At 35.7% G+C, this 18,545-nt stretch overlaps 4 protein-coding genes across 4 annotated transcripts; 1 reads left to right on the top strand and 3 right to left on the bottom strand.

Moving 5' to 3' along the window:
- Window positions 1-145: 145 nt before the first annotated feature.
- Window positions 146-4,762, bottom strand: tmem45b (transmembrane protein 45B). The gene is made up of 6 exons (XM_060890315.1): window positions 4,662-4,762; window positions 2,709-2,950; window positions 2,408-2,611; window positions 1,533-1,717; window positions 1,250-1,392; window positions 146-983 (listed from the first exon to the last, which is right to left on the bottom strand). Exons 2-6 carry the CDS (start codon window positions 2,896-2,898, stop codon window positions 866-868), a joined length of 840 nt encoding a protein of 279 aa, XP_060746298.1. The 5' UTR covers window positions 2,899-2,950; window positions 4,662-4,762; the 3' UTR covers window positions 146-865.
- Window positions 4,763-6,008: 1,246 nt separating this feature from the next.
- Window positions 6,009-9,372, bottom strand: gng8 (guanine nucleotide binding protein (G protein), gamma 8). The gene is made up of 3 exons (XM_060890561.1): window positions 9,012-9,372; window positions 8,023-8,163; window positions 6,009-7,084 (listed from the first exon to the last, which is right to left on the bottom strand). The coding sequence occupies exons 2-3, from the start codon at window positions 8,104-8,106 to the stop codon at window positions 6,956-6,958; spliced, it is 213 nt and encodes a 70-aa protein (XP_060746544.1). The 5' UTR covers window positions 8,107-8,163; window positions 9,012-9,372; the 3' UTR covers window positions 6,009-6,955.
- A 692-nt stretch (window positions 9,373-10,064) lies between these two features.
- Window positions 10,065-10,667, bottom strand: LOC132859703 (syncollin-like). Its single transcript, XM_060890559.1, has one exon. It carries the CDS (start codon window positions 10,634-10,636, stop codon window positions 10,241-10,243), a length of 396 nt encoding a protein of 131 aa, XP_060746542.1. The 5' UTR covers window positions 10,637-10,667; the 3' UTR covers window positions 10,065-10,240.
- A 1,987-nt stretch (window positions 10,668-12,654) lies between these two features.
- On the top strand, window positions 12,655-18,096 carry rfc2 (replication factor C (activator 1) 2). The gene is made up of 11 exons (XM_060890558.1): window positions 12,655-12,819; window positions 12,931-13,000; window positions 14,193-14,234; window positions 14,489-14,595; window positions 15,306-15,407; window positions 15,519-15,619; window positions 15,795-15,952; window positions 16,971-17,036; window positions 17,137-17,217; window positions 17,303-17,416; window positions 17,861-18,096. Exons 1-11 carry the CDS (start codon window positions 12,710-12,712, stop codon window positions 17,969-17,971), a joined length of 1,062 nt encoding a protein of 353 aa, XP_060746541.1. The 5' UTR covers window positions 12,655-12,709; the 3' UTR covers window positions 17,972-18,096.
- Window positions 18,097-18,545: the final 449 nt, after the last annotated feature.

The raw sequence follows: 18,545 nt of genomic DNA, 5'->3' as shown, positions 1-18,545 counted from the left end.
CCACAGGTCTGTTTATTTTTAGTCATACGATTATACATGTTTGAGAAACATGTTTGCCTCATTTGCTGCAGATATTGTATCTATTTTAGAAGCTTGATGTGAAATCAGCCTGAAATACTGAATAGAAAACAAAGCACTTCACCACCACTTTTAGAAAAAGTACTTTATTCACAGGTTCAATGAAACTCACTGACAAAATTATAATTTTTACAAACTAATTAAAGTAGATTACTGACATTGTTCTCACTTTACAGACAAAACACATTATTGGCTCATGATGTTTAAATTGTTCAGAAAGAACATTTATACTATTCGGTTAAAATTGGATAAGGCAATAATCTATTTCTAATTAGTTATGTGTTAGGAATTTGATTCTATGTATTTTTGCTGTATTTTAGTGCAGTGGTTCTCAATTTTTTTTTTTTTTTACAATTGTGGAAATCACAGCCCAACATTATCAAATGTATTACAATAATTATTGGGTTCTTAATATTTCAAGAAAATTCCACTGTCTAGCTTGTCAGTGCAATTTAATCTGTTTAATCTTTAATCTTAATCTTTAAAGTCAAACTATAAATAACTGGACATTAAAGCTACACGTTTAAGATAAAATGCTCTGTAAGGACAAGAAATAAAATTAAATCTATAAATCAACTGCTTTTCTGCTAGAGGATACTGCAGGCTGGCACAAACAAAAAATGCATTTGCAAGTGGGATTAGTTTAAAAAGACCTACAGGAGCAGGCGGGATTGGTCAGAAATTCTGAAGGAGCAGAATTGGTGAGAATACCTGTGGGAGTGTAAGTCCTACTCACATCTTTACTGTACCCATCAGCTAAAATCTTCATATGCTAGTTACCAGAAGTCTATTCTTCATCTGATTCCTGGAGCAAAGCCTTCTGGGAACTGGAGTCTGAATGAGTGTTTTTTCTGAGGCTGAATTCTAAATCTTCTGTCTGCTTCCCTCCATGCCTGTTTGTGATCCTGGAATATGACAGAAAAAGTATTTATTCCTTTTATTCATACAGGTTCCTCTGCTTAACATTCTTTAGTGTTTGGGTGACTAACACCAGATCTAATCAAACAGCTTATTAACCTGACATTACTGAAAAACGGGCGTGGGTGTGTTTTAGAGAAAAGTGTGTAGGTCACATTGGAAAGTCGCATTAATAATCAATCAAGCTCTTTGCATAGCATCGCTTTACTTTACATAATGATTTGAGACAGATTTAAGAATGATTTGCACTCACCACCACACTGTGCTGTAGTTCATGCCTACAATCAACAAAGCTACTGCGTAATGCCAACAGAAGCACATAGTAATAAACATGATGTTGCCATGGTCTTCCTCATTCCACTCGTCTCCATTTAGAGGATACAGGACAAAACCAATCTGATGTAGGAAATAACTGTTAGTTAAAAACCTTAAAAGGTACTAAACTATATTCTTATTGTTCAGGGGTCCTCTATTCAACTCCATTGGCCCACAAGGTAAAATAAAGAGTGAGGTAACTGTTTTGATGTTGATTATACCTGATAAAACCAGGTGCCTTGCAGAATAGCCAGGCTGCTCCTGAACACCTCAAGAAGAGCGTTATCCCGCAGGAAGGCCTCAAGCATAGTGCTCGCTGCCCCACCAAATACAGCCACTAGGAGCAACGAGTGAATGTGCTGGTCCAGAGCAGGCCGATTATGTACGTGGAAATAGAAAAGGAACCCTGGATGAGAGAGAGGACAAGAAAACTCTTACAGTTTCCATTCATGGCTGATGAAGAATATAACCAGTCTAGGTAAGAACATCTATCACAATCACTAACCATATTCACTATCAGTCAAAGGTCACATGGCAATTCACCATTAAAATTGACATCACAATTTTAAATCAGCTTTATGTAGATACTGAAAAACTGTTTTTGTGTTATCAATATCATTGACCGTGGTTAATTGTCTAGGTAGTATCGTTGGCTTGGGTTGAAGTTTTCAACAAAATTAAGCAAAAATATTTGCACTCACCTTTGTTTGTGGATTTTTATTAGTTCTGTTTATTTGCTTTAAAGCAAGATCTTGATAGCCAACTGTGCATTTTGAAACTATTCTGGATTTGATATCCCTGGCATTAACTGTCCAGTCTGCTCCCCCAAACCCCACACCTTTGTTCCTTCAGAACACCATGCATCATGGGGAAGTCCTGAACCCAACCCACTATTTGTTTTTTCAGCACTTCCTATTTTCGACTACTTCTCCACTCCAATAATAACGTTATAGACGTTAGTATATTGCACTAAGTGCAACATATAGAGAAGTGAGCAAATCAGTGAAACATCAGCTTAATATCTGTCAAATAGCAATTAAGAACTTTGGTAGACAAAGACAGATATTGGAGGAGGGAATTGTTAGACAAGTTGTACCTTCTACAAAAAGAGCGAGTGAGAGTCCAAGTCGGTCAAGGCCAGCTGGGACAGGAAGTGAGGACATGGAAAGAACATCTGCAATGCCTGAGATACCAAAGAAGAGGTACATTGTGCTGTGTTGCCAGTTCATAAGTTTCACCCATTCCCCATTATAAAGGTGAGCATGAGGTCCATCAGGTACAAACTGCTCAGCCATGATGCCTGGAACAAGAGTAAATGCCAAAAACATTATCTAATTTTTTTCACAAAATACACAACAAACCCCAAGCATATTCATAAGTGTGAGTTCATCTCTCACCAACAAAAGCAAAGAAGATTTTTGCACTCCCCTCAATGAGGTCTATCCTGTTAAAGAACAGAGGTAGATTTTGCCTCGTCCCATGTTGTTTCTTCTTCCAGCTGTGTCGCAATGGATATTTCAGAGACCACCAGAAACCAAAAAGACAGAAGAAAGTGCCAGGCAGTGCATGGCCTTTAAAGTTAGCCATCTTTTACAATCTGCTTCTGATCCTTTCTTCAGCACAAAGCACTACACAAAAGCTGAATAAAGAAAAACATTTATGGAAGTCAGTTTTTTATGTAAGATGAATATGATCTATGATCTATTTTTCTTAGTCTGTTTAAAAATATTTGAATAGATTTTTAAATAATATGTATAAATTCAACTCCGTCCAGGGTGTATCCTGCCTTGATGCCCGATGACGCCTGAGATAGGCACAGGCTCCCCGTGACCCAAGGTAGTTCGGATAAGCGGTAGAAAATGAATGAATGAATGAATGTATAAATTCATTCAAATTTAGCCTACTTTCTGTAAAATAAAAGGATAATTGTAATCCAACTTACATTTCTCCAATATTTTAATTACATCAAATAAGGTCATCAAATTTTTTATCATATGACAAGTTACTTTATGCTATCATATCATAACCATATCGTTAAATTAAGAGTGTCTTGTTTATATTCTCTGGTTTTCTTTACCAGTCTGAATAAAAAACACATGATCAACAACTTTGCACCAGTTCATTCCTCTGCTAATGTTGTGGAAACAGTGAAAAAATTTAAAGAGCCATGACACCTGCTTTATCTGAGCCATTTTACCTGACTTCATCTTTTAAATAATTCAAGAAAAAATTGTCAGGTTTTATTTATTTTGTTTTATCCTACTGGTTTATATATTATCTAAACATCACGAGACGGTGGTCATATACAGTAGATGGACTCATCCATCCTTTAGTGGAAAACTTCATTACAGTAATCAATGACCAGGTGGTTTGATGCCACTATAAACAGTCTCACCAGATGACTTTTCTTGTTTTTTCTCTCTTGAAGTCAATGAAATAATGCAGTTTGAGAGAAACCAGAAAGTGCAATCACTTTTCTGTCACATGAAACTTAGGGACTGAAACTAGAGACTCTGACCATAATTAAACAAATATCCCTGAACAGAACGCTTCACTCAATCACACCCCATTGATTATGTTGCTTTGATTGTTATATAACAAAAGCTTTTGTGTATTATAATGTGGCGCATTGCCAGTAAGTCTCTGTTGAATGAGTTGTTTCTATGGGAACAATAGCTATAAATATATATATAAACAATATAAACAATTCCTCTTGAGATACTGTCGGTTCACATCCCAAACTTTTAAATGTTTTTTTGAGTATGTTGCATGATTAGTTTTATATAGTTTTATGATTATATTTATATATAAGAGGAATTGTTTATATATAGATATTTATATTTGTATATATATAAACAAGTCCTCTTGAGCTACTGTCGGTTTACCTCCCAAATGTTGCTTGATTAGTTTTATGATCATTTAGATTTAGACTGAAACTGTATTCTAATCTCTGCGCCATTGCGCACTGCCCCAACAGCAGATCTCCAACATCACCACCATACACTTTCCCTCTGATTGTTTTAAGACCGTTGATGACTTGTTAGAGCTGTTCGCTGAAACCTGTTTTCTGAATAACCCACTTAAGGTTTTGTTAATACAAAGCAAACAAATTCCTGTTCCCAAACCGACGCGACAAGTTTAGCGAAACCGATTTGTTGTTACTGCGCGGTCGAGTCCTGGACTCGTGCTAACAAACCTCACTAACTGAGTATTGACTCAATAACTAAACCCATCCCTTTGATCAATTGCAGAATCACGTGTTTGTATCAGCTTATATTTCAGCTAAATGAACTATAATTCTTTTGCACAAATCATTTAATCAAAAAGTAATTTAAAAAAAAATTACATACCTGTGTGTGTGTATGTGTGTGTGTGTCGATACTAGAGTTATCTGTGGACCTCGCTCCTGTATGTACGCGTGCGTGAGTGGGTTGGGATGGAAACCAGCAGAATTACCTGTCTACCTGTTTACTCACCCCGCCCTCTCTGTTACTTGGCCACTTCCCACAGAGATGAACAAACTCCTACTCGGCACATTTGTGACACTTTTGCTTCTTGATTCTTCAAACAAAATTTTCATATGGAAAAACATATGGAAAAATGGTTAACACAGGTTTCCACGAGCCATCAATGCGAGTAAAATAAGATCATATGAAAATTTTACATTTCACCAAGTAATGCCCTGAAACTGTAGGTGTGAGATGAACAGAAAAATTAGCATGTTAAAAATAAATGAAACGTGCAATTTGCAGTACGCACTCATTGGCTAATTGGTTATTCTAATCAGCCAATCATGTAACATTGGGCCCTCTGCTCATTTTGCTTTGATCTGATCAGCCAATCATGTAACACCACATGAAAGTTTGACATATCAGAAATACACATTTGACCTTAATTGCATTGTTAAGGATGCATAAAGAGCTGAAAAAAAAGAAAGTAAAACTAACCCACTGTGGCAGAAATGTGATATGAACAATGTACAGCCACTTAGCTTTGCATTGCAAAAAAGATATTTACCATATTACAATTGGCTTCCTGTTACAAATGTACATAGTACACATTACTGAATGTGATTGTACACAGACTACTACTGGTAAGTACTAAAGAAGAAAGTGAGAGAAACAACCCCAGTATTTTTCTATTGGTTAAGTTGATAGAATGCCATATCTCGGTTTAATAGTTTGGCCAAAATCTTGTGATAAGTTTGCTTAAAGAAATATATTCATACTAAATATTCCACTCTTTTAAAAACATAGTAAGAAATAGTCAGTTACAAGTAAGTTAAATTAGAAATATTTATGGCTTTTTATTTGGAAAAAATCAAGATCTAGCTGGAAAATACATTATTCTAATTAGGCACCTGACATACAGTATACACTAACACTGTCTAATAGCAAATATTAGACAAAGCTCAGCTTACAGTTACTTCCAGATGTACAGTAACTGCTGGACTACACAAGTACAGTATCTTTAATAAAGTTCCATTACTGAGACTGTGAATGAAATCCTTAAATACAAAGAATTAATGAATTGATTGAGGACACGGTTAATTTTCTCTTATTTAATTGCCTGTAGTGGGAAAACTGTAATAAAATGTTAAGTGTGTATTTTTCTTAATATTGCTTTATATTACAGGGGCAAATGTTTTAGTCGTCTATAAAAACTGTGCATTAAAATTAATAGATTTTTTAACTTCAGTACAGATTTATACGTAGTAACATGCAGGGTGAGTTTATGAAACAGTATCTTTTGTATGTCTCTTCAGAGCATGATTGCTGAGTGGGTGAGGCTGTTGTGTTTCAGGTTAATGTGTAAACCATCTTCACGGAAGTGAACAGACATGACCTGCCTGAATGAGCAGAGACAAAGGGAACTTTGCTCCTGAATTCAAAATGCATTTTTAATTGAGCCACGCAAAAGAAAGCCTTAGCGTCACCTTAATGTAAAATGAATCGGATCCATTAGCCAATCCACAGCTCAGAGCACAGATCTAAGATAACATCTTCCATTTCCATGTAATAACAAGCACTGACAAGCTTCAGAAAAAACTGTATTGACATTTATAGTATTTGTGTCACCTTGGATCTTTGTTGTGACTGTGACTGAGGCTTTTTCATACCTTATAGATGAAAATGCGGAGGTGAAAAATAAGCATGAGGGCGTTTTCAGTGTAAAGTTACTCGTCATTTTAAAAGAATGCTGAATCATTTATGAGTGACAGAATGACAGCAGCGCTCACCGAAATATGACAAAACATCACATGAAGAATCACACGATAAACATGAAATTCAGACAATATTATAAAATATTTTTTTAGACATGTAGACTATTTTTAGTCTAGATGATGTGGTGCTTTATCACATATACACTTTGTGTCATTTTCTAGAATTCACATGTACCAAAACTTGAAAAGCTTATGATCGCATGTGAAATGTACGTGATGTTTCTGTAAGTAGATATACACCAAACAAATTATATACAATAAAATGTTTCCACATATGAATGGTTATATTGAAAATACAGTTCCATAAAATCTGGAAAAGTCACTATAAAACAAGTTCAGCAGAGAAGAGTTTGGGACAGTAATCTTGAATTTCCTAACAAATGAAGCTGATCTAAATGTGTTTTCTGATATAACAAGAAACTACAAAATTGCACAGAAAATCTTCTTCTCTCTGAAGGGGTTTTCAGAGTTGGGCACAGGAGAGACAAGCGGATCTTCTTTGGCGTGAGATTCGCAGTATGACATCAGCTCAGCGGCTGCTTTAGACACCTGAAGAAGGAGATGTAAACTTAGTTGGGCAAATAGATCAAAAGGCCTAAATGGTCCATTTATTAGATATGCCTACCTTGTATTTATAATTATTAACCACTAAACAGGTACAAATATATAAATATATGTCATATATATGTATGTTCTTGTACCTGGTAAATAGTGAATGTAGGAAATGTGAATAAATGGATAAAAGGTTAATTCTGTACATAAAAAATCAGTACAATTGACTGTAGCCCAACATCTGAATTCCCTGTTGGTGGAAATGAGTACCTCGCTGTACGGGAGTTATTAGGTCTATCATTCTTATCATAGCAGAGACACTAATAGGGTGTGTGTGTGTGTGTGTGTGTGTGTGTGTGCTGGTATCACTGACACTAGAGGACTAAAACAACAGTATGTGTTTAACACAGTATTTAAGCCCCAACAACACTGCATCAGACTCATACCAGCACCACACACACATATAAACACACACACAGAAATAAACCACCATCAAAATAATATACAGTAATCCTAGGAGTAGAAGGTTATGAAAATGTTTACAAAACAGCAGGTGAACTTCACAAAACGTCCTTCTGTATTCACTTACAGTATTGCATAATTGTGCAAACTTAAAAAATACATTTTATGTTGGACATTTAAGAGAATAACATCCTATACTTATTAATATACACGACAGAGGTTCATTTTTACCTTTGTTATGACTAACTGCTTTAATAACATTTGAGGATGGAATTCTGTAAACTTTTTGAAAACTAGTGAATGATCTCTCAAGAAAGGAACCTGGTTATCTGAGGGCCAATAAGATAACATCCTTTAGGACTCTGAAACTTTTAGGCAGAAATGTAAAAAAAGCATAAGAATCAACAGGATAAACAAGAATAGGAGTAGAGAGATGTCTAGGTGATGACTGTACTATAGTATTGGTCTCTCACCATCATTCTGTCGATGTTAACCTCCAGCTTTAACTGTTCCACTGTCTTCCGAGCCTCTGCGATCTTGGCCATGTTGTTGGACATTCTGCTTGGCACACTTCTTAACCAAGATCAATCCTTTGCAGGTGGTTCAGATTACTCCTATAGTCACAGATTGCATGAATATGTTTAAGAATGATTTAAAAAAACCTTAACTTCTCTGGTGATATTTACAATTTTTGTGATTTGTTCCAGACTGTATATTGAGCATGCAATTTAGGAACAGCAAAAAATGTATCATATTTCAAAGAAGAGTGCATTTAAACCTTAATTGTCTATTTTTTTTTAGGTAAATCAATTTTCACCTGTTGCTCTTTTTCCCTCCCCTTATTAGAGATCAGGGTGAGGTGGAGCAGCAGTAATTGTTTTGTTGAGGCCGTCTGGGTCTCAGCTGCTCGTGCGCAGCATGAGGCTCAGTGGGAGAAGACAGCAGAAGTACAGGCATCCTCATGAGGCTGCCAATAAGCTGCTCAGCGTCCCATGTCTACCACAATTTTCCTTCACTAACCTTTTATATTAATTGTAGCTTAAGCCGTGTTAAATAATTAACACAGTATTGCTGCCTGAGATTTCTCTATAAAATCCCACAACTTGGCTATGGAATAGAGTGAAATAAATGAAGTGAAATGGAACTAAGGTTTGAACGATTTACTTAAGCAGAAGCACAAATTTAATTCAGCATACCTGACTCTTTTACATACCTTTCTTACTGTTTCATTTTATAGATATATGAACAGTCTAAATGTTCTGCATGATCATATATTTAATTATATTCTCAATTGAAATATTACAATCCTACACATTTAAATCACATTTCATATTACATCATTATTGTTATCCTTCCTCTTTTATCCCCATTAAAGAATTATGTAAGGTTCAAATTCATATTCGCATATATATCTTCTACATTCTGAATGAAGACGAATTTTAAGGTTTAGAGGCAGACTTACCGCAGAGACGCTCCAAGACTGTTCAAGATTCTAACTGCAGAGATTGATCTTTATTGTTGGTTATACGAAGCACACATTACCAATGTTACAGAATCAAATGAGGAGACACTGCGGAGTTAAGTGGGTAGGAGGGATGGGAAAGGTTGCCTCCTCTCATAATTAGCGTTTATTCCTCCCCCCATATTGGGCTGCATAGGTGAGTCCCAGACTTCATGTGGTGTGACCTTCTATTGAGTCTGTCTATCACAGATGGAGGAAAGGAAAATGGAGTGTTCTTATTTTATTAATTCAAACTTATTATGACTTATCTTTTTTCTAAATTGTTTTTTTTTTCAGTTCAATATAAGCTTATGAAATATTCGTTTCTAGATATGTATCTGCTAGAAACCACTTCACTAGCTGTTACTAAGAGCCTGCGGCTCGCCAGAGTCACCAGAGATACAGTCTGTTTTTCTGCCCCCCCTTCAAATATTTACCTGTTACCCAAGACTCAGTAACCCAAGCATGATTTCACTACCTCTCTAATGCTCATAAAACATTTCTTTTAAAATAAACATAAGAGAGAAAAAAATTTAAGCCTTCTGCATATCTCTAATAATATAAGTTTTACTGGATCTGAGATTTATACTAAACTTGTCAGAGAGCTCCTTCTCAGTCATGTGCATGCACACCCCCAAAGGAACTGAAAGTCCTATCTTTTTGTCACTTGTCTCACAGCCTGTCAGCAGCGGGCCTAGAGTTGTGGATCTCACAACGGGGGTCTAGATTCCACCTCCGGACTTTAATGTCAGCTGCCTCATTAGCTGTTCTTTTCATTCATTTATTGGACTACACTCAGCAAGGTACGCAAGAGTGCTACAGGGAAGTCACACAACTCAGCTTGATCCTTTAGACAAGCCTAGACATCTATGGGTCTTTAAAATACTGATATATTTTCATAGCAGAATAAGACATTTTTGTGACGGTTGTAATTTAGCAAGTTTAGTTAGCTCTCCTTTTGATGCCCCTTTCGAAGCTGTCTACTTTTGGAGCCCAAAAAAGCTTAATTTCAGATTGCAGATGAAACAGATTTAACATTTTATTCAACATAAAAACATTTAAGTATGCACATTTTCATTTGAAAGGTTGCACAATTAATGTATTTTTTGAAATCTTGCACAATTAATAGATTTTTTTTCCATTCAGTGTTTGATTTTCAGTCTCTGTTCTTCTGCTTGCTTCAGAAGCATCTAGCATACGCAGTAATAACCAGAGATGTCATTGTCCCAGCTTCCAAACAGGCCCTGCTGCACGTCTTTCAGACGGTATACAATGCCAGAAGAAAACTTCCTCTTGCTTCCATTCTTCTTGCTGCGAGACCACACGGTCAGGGAGCACAGCTTGTTCACCACCAGAGAAGATATGCGGTTGTTCCAGCTCCATGGGATGATAGGAACATCATCATTGGGATAGGCATCTATGTACTCTCCTCCACAGCTTTGTTCATAGTAGTAGTGGCTGTCTTCATACATGCGAGCGCAGATTTTCTTGCCCTCAGCATCTTTCAGGGTGTTCGGTTCTGGGCACTGAGCATTCAGGCCCAGGAAACACAGAGCGCAGAGAAGCAGAGCAAATGCAACCTTCATGGTTTCAGTGTGTTAGGGCTGTAAGTGGATTAATCCAGGCTTATATACACAGAGCTGCCACTCACCAACGGTCACTGTGTGAAATTCAACAGATGGGGTGGAGGATATTCATGGGAATTTCAACATAATGTTTATGGAAAGTCTTATCCTAACAAAGTGTCTTAAGTACATAGATATACAGTATTGATTATATTTATTTAAACTGTTATATGAATACTTTCTCACCAAATTTTTTATTTTCAAGCAATTTTACATTAACATGCGAATAGGTTTAGATAACTTTCATATAATGAGTAGACTGAATGCTAATGTATTTTTTATGTAATCCATTATTCAGGAAAGTTTTATGTGTTTTTGCCCAGGGTGTATAGTGGAATCTCTGTACATGTGCACAATAAGCACAAGAAAGTCTTCAGAACAGACAACTTTGCACTTTGCATTTTTTTATGTAATATAACGGGATTTATGTTTTTTAGTCTTACTAACTTTAAAACTTACCAGAGAGACTGCCAAAAGACCTATGTCTAGGCTATGGGGTAGTGTGGGGTAAAGAATGATTGGCTAAACTAAAAGACTGATGTTTGATTGACCTTACAGAGCCTAGACCTAGATCTAGAGTATTTTAGCCAGATAAAATAGTAAAATATTGTCAAGATGTCAATAAGTCTAATAAAAGAGTGTAATAAAAACAAGTAAGAGTGTAATAAAAACAAAATATAGGTTTAGAGGTTTACAGTCTTTGGTACACCCATCACAATGTTGGTTATGATGTAATTTCACATTAAAATTTCTGATATGAGTTTTTTTGCATTTTACAAAATGGCCTTTTAACACTTTAAAGTTTTTGTGTGTGTATGTATATATATATATATATATATATATATATATATATATATATATATATATATACACACACACACATCATATTTAAAGTTTTATGTATATATATATACACATCATATCTAATTTTGTAATGGGTGTACCAAAGTGTAAACTTATAATTGGAATAGAGACAGATATATAGTATTTTAAATTTTAAATTAATCTTTTTAAAATTAATTTTAAACTTTAATTGTATACATTCATTTATGTATTTTTATGTTTACATTTTCTTCTTATTATTAATATATATTTATTTCTTTTTTCTCTCTCTTCTGGTTCCATACTTCTGTAAAGCTGCTTTAAGATAATGGGAATTTTTAGAAGCACTATACAAATAAATTGAATTGAATAATTAGTTTTTATTACACTTAGACTTTTTGGCTAAGTGTCTATCAGTGTAAAACATCTTGACTTGGCAATATTTTCATATTTTATCTGGCAAAAATGCTCTACATCTAGGTTTGGGCTCTGTAAGGTTTGTTCTACATATTTATATACATATATATGTAGAACAAAATTTACCTTGATAAAGCTCATCCTCTACAGCCATGTATTTTCATATCACTGTAGCCAACTGCGTTCTGCACTTTCATAGGAAAGAGAACATTGAACCTTCTGAAAGTTCACAGCTGTTCAATGCACTATACATACATACATACATACATACATATGCATACATGCATACTGTACACACACACACACACACACACACACACACACACACACACACACAATCTATATATATAGTAAGGTATATAATACCCTAATAATGAGGACTATTAGATGTCATTTCTTTTATATAATGTACTTCCTCTTGCTAATATGTTATTTTGCTATGTAATAATATTACCACTGATATTATGAATGGTTTTATTGTTTTATTCCTCATATCTGGCTTTTCCCTAATTGTTCCCAGAAGTCCTGGTAGTATATTTGAGAACCATAAGAACCATAACAGAGCACAAATCAACAATTTCAGTTTACAGTGTGTGACTGAAAAACACGCATCTAGAACCAAACTGTTTAAAAAAACAAACAAACAAACAAACAAACAAACAAAAAAAAAAAAAACCCAAACATATATCTGACTTCCGTTCGTCGCGAGCGGACATGTTGGCGGAAGTGACGTCGCTTTCACCGCGTTGCTTGGGTTGCTGTGGCGCGGGAAAGTCTGATGTTAAAGAATTCAACATGGACGTGGAGATGAAAGAAGCTGATGGCGAACAAAGTCAGTCAGATGTACAGAGTAATAAAAAAGAAGATGCTACCAAGTCTTCAACGACCACATACGAACTGCCCTGGTAAATTTCGCTTCCGGTTAAATGATGTTATTGTTGTGAATGAGTACAGTAAACATCATAGCTTTGTGCTAACAGGGTTGTCTTTCGTTCTTCCGGTCGTTTTTTGTTTAGGGTGGAAAAATACAGACCGCTGAAGCTGAACGAAATAGTTGGGAATGAAGAAACTGTCAGCAGACTGGAGGTGAGACAGAAAACACATGTAGCTTTTACACCAAACACCTGATCTGCTTTTATATAACATCACTGCTGAAGCCTACAACCAGCTGAACACTGCTGAACACTGATTAACACGCTGTTGTTCTAGAATAATAATAGTAAATAAAATAAATATTGTGTGTATGATGTCCCCTGACCAGAACTAGCAGGTTGTCCATCCACCATCACACCACTGAACTCTACACTGTAAAAACACTGTATATAACTTCTGTACAGTTATACATACAATGCATTTAAATACATTCTGCCTAATATTTCATATTCATATATGTGTATATGTATATGTGTGTGTGTGTATATATGTATGTGTATATATATATATATATATATATATATATATATATATATATATATATACATACACACATACATACATACATACATAGTGGACTTGTTTATTCAGCTTACACTTTTTTTAGTGCCATAGCCTCAGAACCATTTACTTGTACTTTTTAATAATGTCCACACGTCTCTGCACTGCTATAGCCTTTATCTTTATTCACTGTACATATGTTTACATATATACCTATATAAATATATATTACATGCTGCTCATATGCTACATATTTATCTGCACTTGTCTATTTGCACAATTGCTACTCTCTTCACTTCTGGTAGATGCCAAACTGCATTTCGTTGTTGTGTACACAAGAGTTTTCCCCCAATAATACCACAGCTGTTTTGCCATTTTAATTACTTAAAGAAAGTCATGCTTGTTGTCCACTTATACTTAAATTTACTTGTGTTATGGTTGAAGAAAACTGTTGTTTCCTCATTTGCCTCTCTTTTTACGTTCTCTTAAAATTTAAGAAGGAAAAAAACACAGGTTTTTATTAAGAAATCAGAAAACATAAAATCCTGTTTCTCCAAGTCTTTCCTGTAGCAGAAAACACATTGACTATTACATAGCTCAGACATGCAGATCCCTGATTATAAAGTTATTATTTGTCTTGGAGAACCACAAAATATCAACAATTCTATATATTAATGTTCATTATTAGGGTTAATTTATCTGGATTGTGCACGATACACATTGCTGTGAATAAGCTGCTATTATAGAAATTATGTATTTTATAAACCTGTTCATTTGAATCTCATTCAAATTGATTGTTATAGAATGTGGTTATAGATATGCTCTTCTCTGATGTTTTAAACAGGTGTTTGCCAGAGAGGGAAATGTACCCAACATCATTATTGCCGTAAGTAGACCTTCATTTTTAATTTATTATATCACAGTAGTATGTGTAATAATGATCGGCCTCCTGAATTAACTCTCAGTGCCGGTCCCAAGCCCGGACAAAATAGGAGGGTTGTTCAGGAAAGGCATCTAGCGTAAAAGCTGTGCCAAATCTAATATGACCAGATTATCCGCAATGGCGACCCAGAACATGGAGCGACCAAAAGAAGAAAAACAGTATGTGTATTAATGACTGTGTTCTTGTTGTGCTTTCAGGGACCTCCTGGCACTGGAAAAACAACAAGCATTTTGTGTTTGGCCAGAGCTCTTCTAGGCCCAGCGATGAAGGACGCTGTGCTCGAGCTAAATGCTTCAAATGATCGGTAGCTACCTCGGATTCATATTATTGATATTGTGAATGGTTTGTTATTTAGGAGGATCATTTTTGAATGTCGCAGATCATTGATGGTACAGTATTTTGTAGATGGCCTTATCCAGACTCATGAAAAACACATCCTCATGGTAGTATAAATAAATAATAAATCAGTGTCTTAGAATGAAATCGGGCTAAATCCCTTTTAGAGAAAAAACACACAAATCAAGTTTTTTTCATCATAAATTGTAGTGATTTATGATTTTTGATTTGAGCATAAATTGTCTTCTGTAGTGTTCTCTGCATTCAGTAACAGATGGCATGAATATTAAATGGTCTAATTGTTTATTCCTTGTGTTAATAAAATGTAATCTGTTGTTTTTATAGTATTCATAAGTATCAGTTTCACTTGGTGTAGAGGGAGTCTGAAAAGTCAGGAACCATTGAGAGTCAGAGTACATAAACTTTTATTTTGTGTTTATTATTTACATGTGCTGTATATTTGCTCAGCACATTGGTTCCTGACTTTTCTGGCATTCTGTAATTCTTTGTTGGCTCCAAGACATAATACAATACACACTTGGCTGGTCAAGAGACAACATAGAATAGACAAACTATAATTTTATATATATTTTTTTTTTTTTTTTACCTTCTACTTGCAGATTTGATTTCAAACCTTTGTATGGAATTCCCCCAAACTTCTTGTTCTTGTTGTTTCAGAGGTATTGATGTTGTCCGAAACAAGATCAAGATGTTTGCTCAGCAAAAAGTTACTCTCCCCAAAGCACGTCACAAAATCATCATCCTGGATGAAGCCGACAGGTAAACATCCCCGAACCCACACACTATTGTGTGTTTATTTTTTTTTTTTAACCATTCACTTATTTAAGTGTGTAAGTGAAATATGCGTACATTTGCCTTTTCTGAGATAAGCATGACTGATGGAGCACAGCAAGCTCTGAGGAGAACAATGGAGATCTATTCAAAAACCACCAGATTTGCTTTAGCCTGCAATGCATCAGATAAAATTATAGGTGAGTCTCCTGTTTGTGTTTGTGATCCTTTTGTGTTGTGTCCACAATACAAGCCACGTTTTTAAAGATTACTTGAGATGTCTACAGTGTGCAAGCTCCAATACAAGGTCCATGAACAAGTGTCTCATACTTATAATCCCAGATCCTACTATGTGATTCTGGTCTGTTCCTCTAGAGCCAATTCAGTCACGTTGTGCAGTGCTGCGCTACAGTAAGCTGAGGGACGAACAGATCATGATGCGGCTGATGGAGGTGGTGGAGAAGGAGAACCTGCACACCACCAACGATGGACTGGAGGCCATTATCTTCACCGCCCAAGGAGACATGAGACAGGTTGGTGAACAAACTGTTTGCTGAACAGTTATTTTTGTCAAAGGAGAAGTTTAGTGTAGGGGAAAAAATAAAGTACAGTGATGCCTTGAGATACGAGTGCTTTGACATACAAATTATTTGAGATACGAGCTGTGATTCGACCATATTTTTGCCGTGAGATACGAGCAAATTTTTGAGATATGAGCATCCGAGCCGCCGCCAAAACAAAGATCCCCGACAACCACGTGTACTCTGTTTCCCCCGCCTCAGCAAAGGTGCTGCGTGAGGTGCCGACCATCTGCGGATCCGTAATTTTCGGACCCGTTTTAAGCGTTGGATCCGTTAAATTTGAACTTGTGCGACTACACCGCATCTGATATGCCGACCGGACAGGTTTTTATTAAAACGACCGGCAGATGTTAGTGAGGAAAGAGTGACAAAAAAGGCAAAAGAATAGTGAATAGAAAAGCGATGAAGAAAATTAAGCAAAATGAATGTAAAGAAAACAGAAATTGTAGCAATTAAGTTCAGTTAAGAGAATTCCGGATAAGTTCGTTAATTTGAGTGAAGTTTAGTTAAGTTCCATTTAAGTGTAAAGTAGCATTAAGAGTGTACAGTAGCGAGTAAGTGAACAAAAGTGAAAGTGTAACTCCTCCTAACTCCTCCGCCTGTTTACTCCTCCCTCAAACTCCGTGCGCATCTTCCGTAAAATAAAACCAGTTTATTTTTTTAACATTCTCTTTTATTACTGTTTGTTTTTATACAATATTTGTCATTTATAAATACAGGTACTGTACATTTTTCATATTCAAAACACATGAACAAAACAACTGGAGTGGAATTTTGCAAGCTGGAACGGATTAAACTCGTATCTCGAGGTATTACTGTAATGGATTTCTTCACTTAAATAAGACCAGACATCAAGACATGTTTGGTGTTTAAGGTTTGCTCTATTCCAAAGCTAATATAGTTAACAATTAATAGATGTCTCTCACATCTCATGTTTACTGTCTCAAATAAAAACCATTGTGTGTTTCAGGCACTAAATAACCTGCAGTCCACGCATTCTGGATTTGGTTTTATCAACAGTGAAAATGTGTTCAAGGTGGGTCTTGGTTTTTGCGTTCCCTTCAACCAAATAATTAACCTAAACGTGTAAAGTAAGTGGGAAAACCTCTAACAAAATGCATATGATCTTTGTTCAGGTATGTGATGAACCACACCCCCTACTGGTTAAAAACATGCTTGAACACTGTGTCACCAGCAACATCGACGAGGCTTACAAGGTACTGACATGTCTCTGTAATCATAAATCAGTAGGAACGCACGCTAAAAGTAAATTGTGTTAAATCTCAAATTCTCGTTCATTAGATAATATCACAGCTTTGGTCACTCGGCTACTCTCCTGAAGATATAATAGGGAACATCTTCAGAGTGTGTAAGACGTTACAAATGCCAGAGTACCTGAAACTGGAGTTTATCAAGGTAAAAATATTTGTTCTTCTCTCTCTTTCTCTCACTCACTCACACGCAAGCACACACACACTCTCTCACAAACACACGTCCCCCAAATCCTTGTGAGAAAAATAAATTTTTATGCAACTGGTCCATGAATGTCCGAGTTCTATTTCTGAGTCAAAAACACTGCTCTTTGCTCACTTGGTGTTAATACTGGACTCTGTATAATCGATACCAGTCTGCAACCAGGCACTTAAAACATAACACAGAGGCTTGTTATAAATACTATCATCAAATATTGAGGTGCCCTAGCCATTTAACCTCGTAATCACTTTTTAATTGCAATAAATATACTATGACGTGTTTGTGCAGCTGTAATGTAAGTATATTGTGCTTTTAGAAATCATGTAATGAATTATTTCCCACTTGGTCTACTGCCACTTGCTAATACTGTATGATGATCTTTCTCAGGAGATTGGCTACACCCACATGAAGATATCAGAAGGAGTGAACTCTCTGCTCCAGCTTGCTGGACTATTAGGACGTCTCTGCAGTAAGACTGCAGCCCCCGAGGCCAGCTAAAGCCTACTGCTTCATACTCAACATCTATCCTGAGACCCAAGGCTGTCAGTAAAGTTATTTTACTGAGTACATATTAACTGTAAATAGTTTAAAGAAATGCTCAATAAAACATGATTTTTCACTTACTCATCTTTCTTTTGCACATTGAAATGCTGTCAGTACCAGCATTTTTTTAACGGCTTCTCTTTGTACACGTGTACACACACCTTTTACCCCTTTTAATCTGAAATGTAGTTAATAATTAAATGTTATTTCTCTCTCATAAATAGTGAGTCAGTTGCTTACACCAAGCGCACTGGCTCTTTTTTTTTTTTTTTTTTTTTTTTTTTTTTTATCTTAGTCTTCTCCATTTTTATTAGTTTCTTAAAGGAGTAGATTTAAAGATGCCTGAGGTAACTTGGAATAAAGCTGCTCCTATTTTCACAGTATAAGATGAGCAGGACCCTGTATTTCATATGCTGTATTTAAAAAATAATAATAAAAACAAGATTTACTAATAGATAAATTTGGGTATGGATTAGTTTAGCCAGAATAAGTCATGACTCAGTAATTGGCTGAGGATATTTTACTGGAG

This window comes from Tachysurus vachellii, chromosome 17, assembly GCF_030014155.1.
Source record: "Tachysurus vachellii isolate PV-2020 chromosome 17, HZAU_Pvac_v1, whole genome shotgun sequence".
Lineage (NCBI taxonomy): Eukaryota > Metazoa > Chordata > Actinopteri > Siluriformes > Bagridae > Tachysurus > Tachysurus vachellii.
Note: the sequence above shows the minus strand (reverse complement) of the source record. Positions and strands in the feature narration are given on the sequence as shown.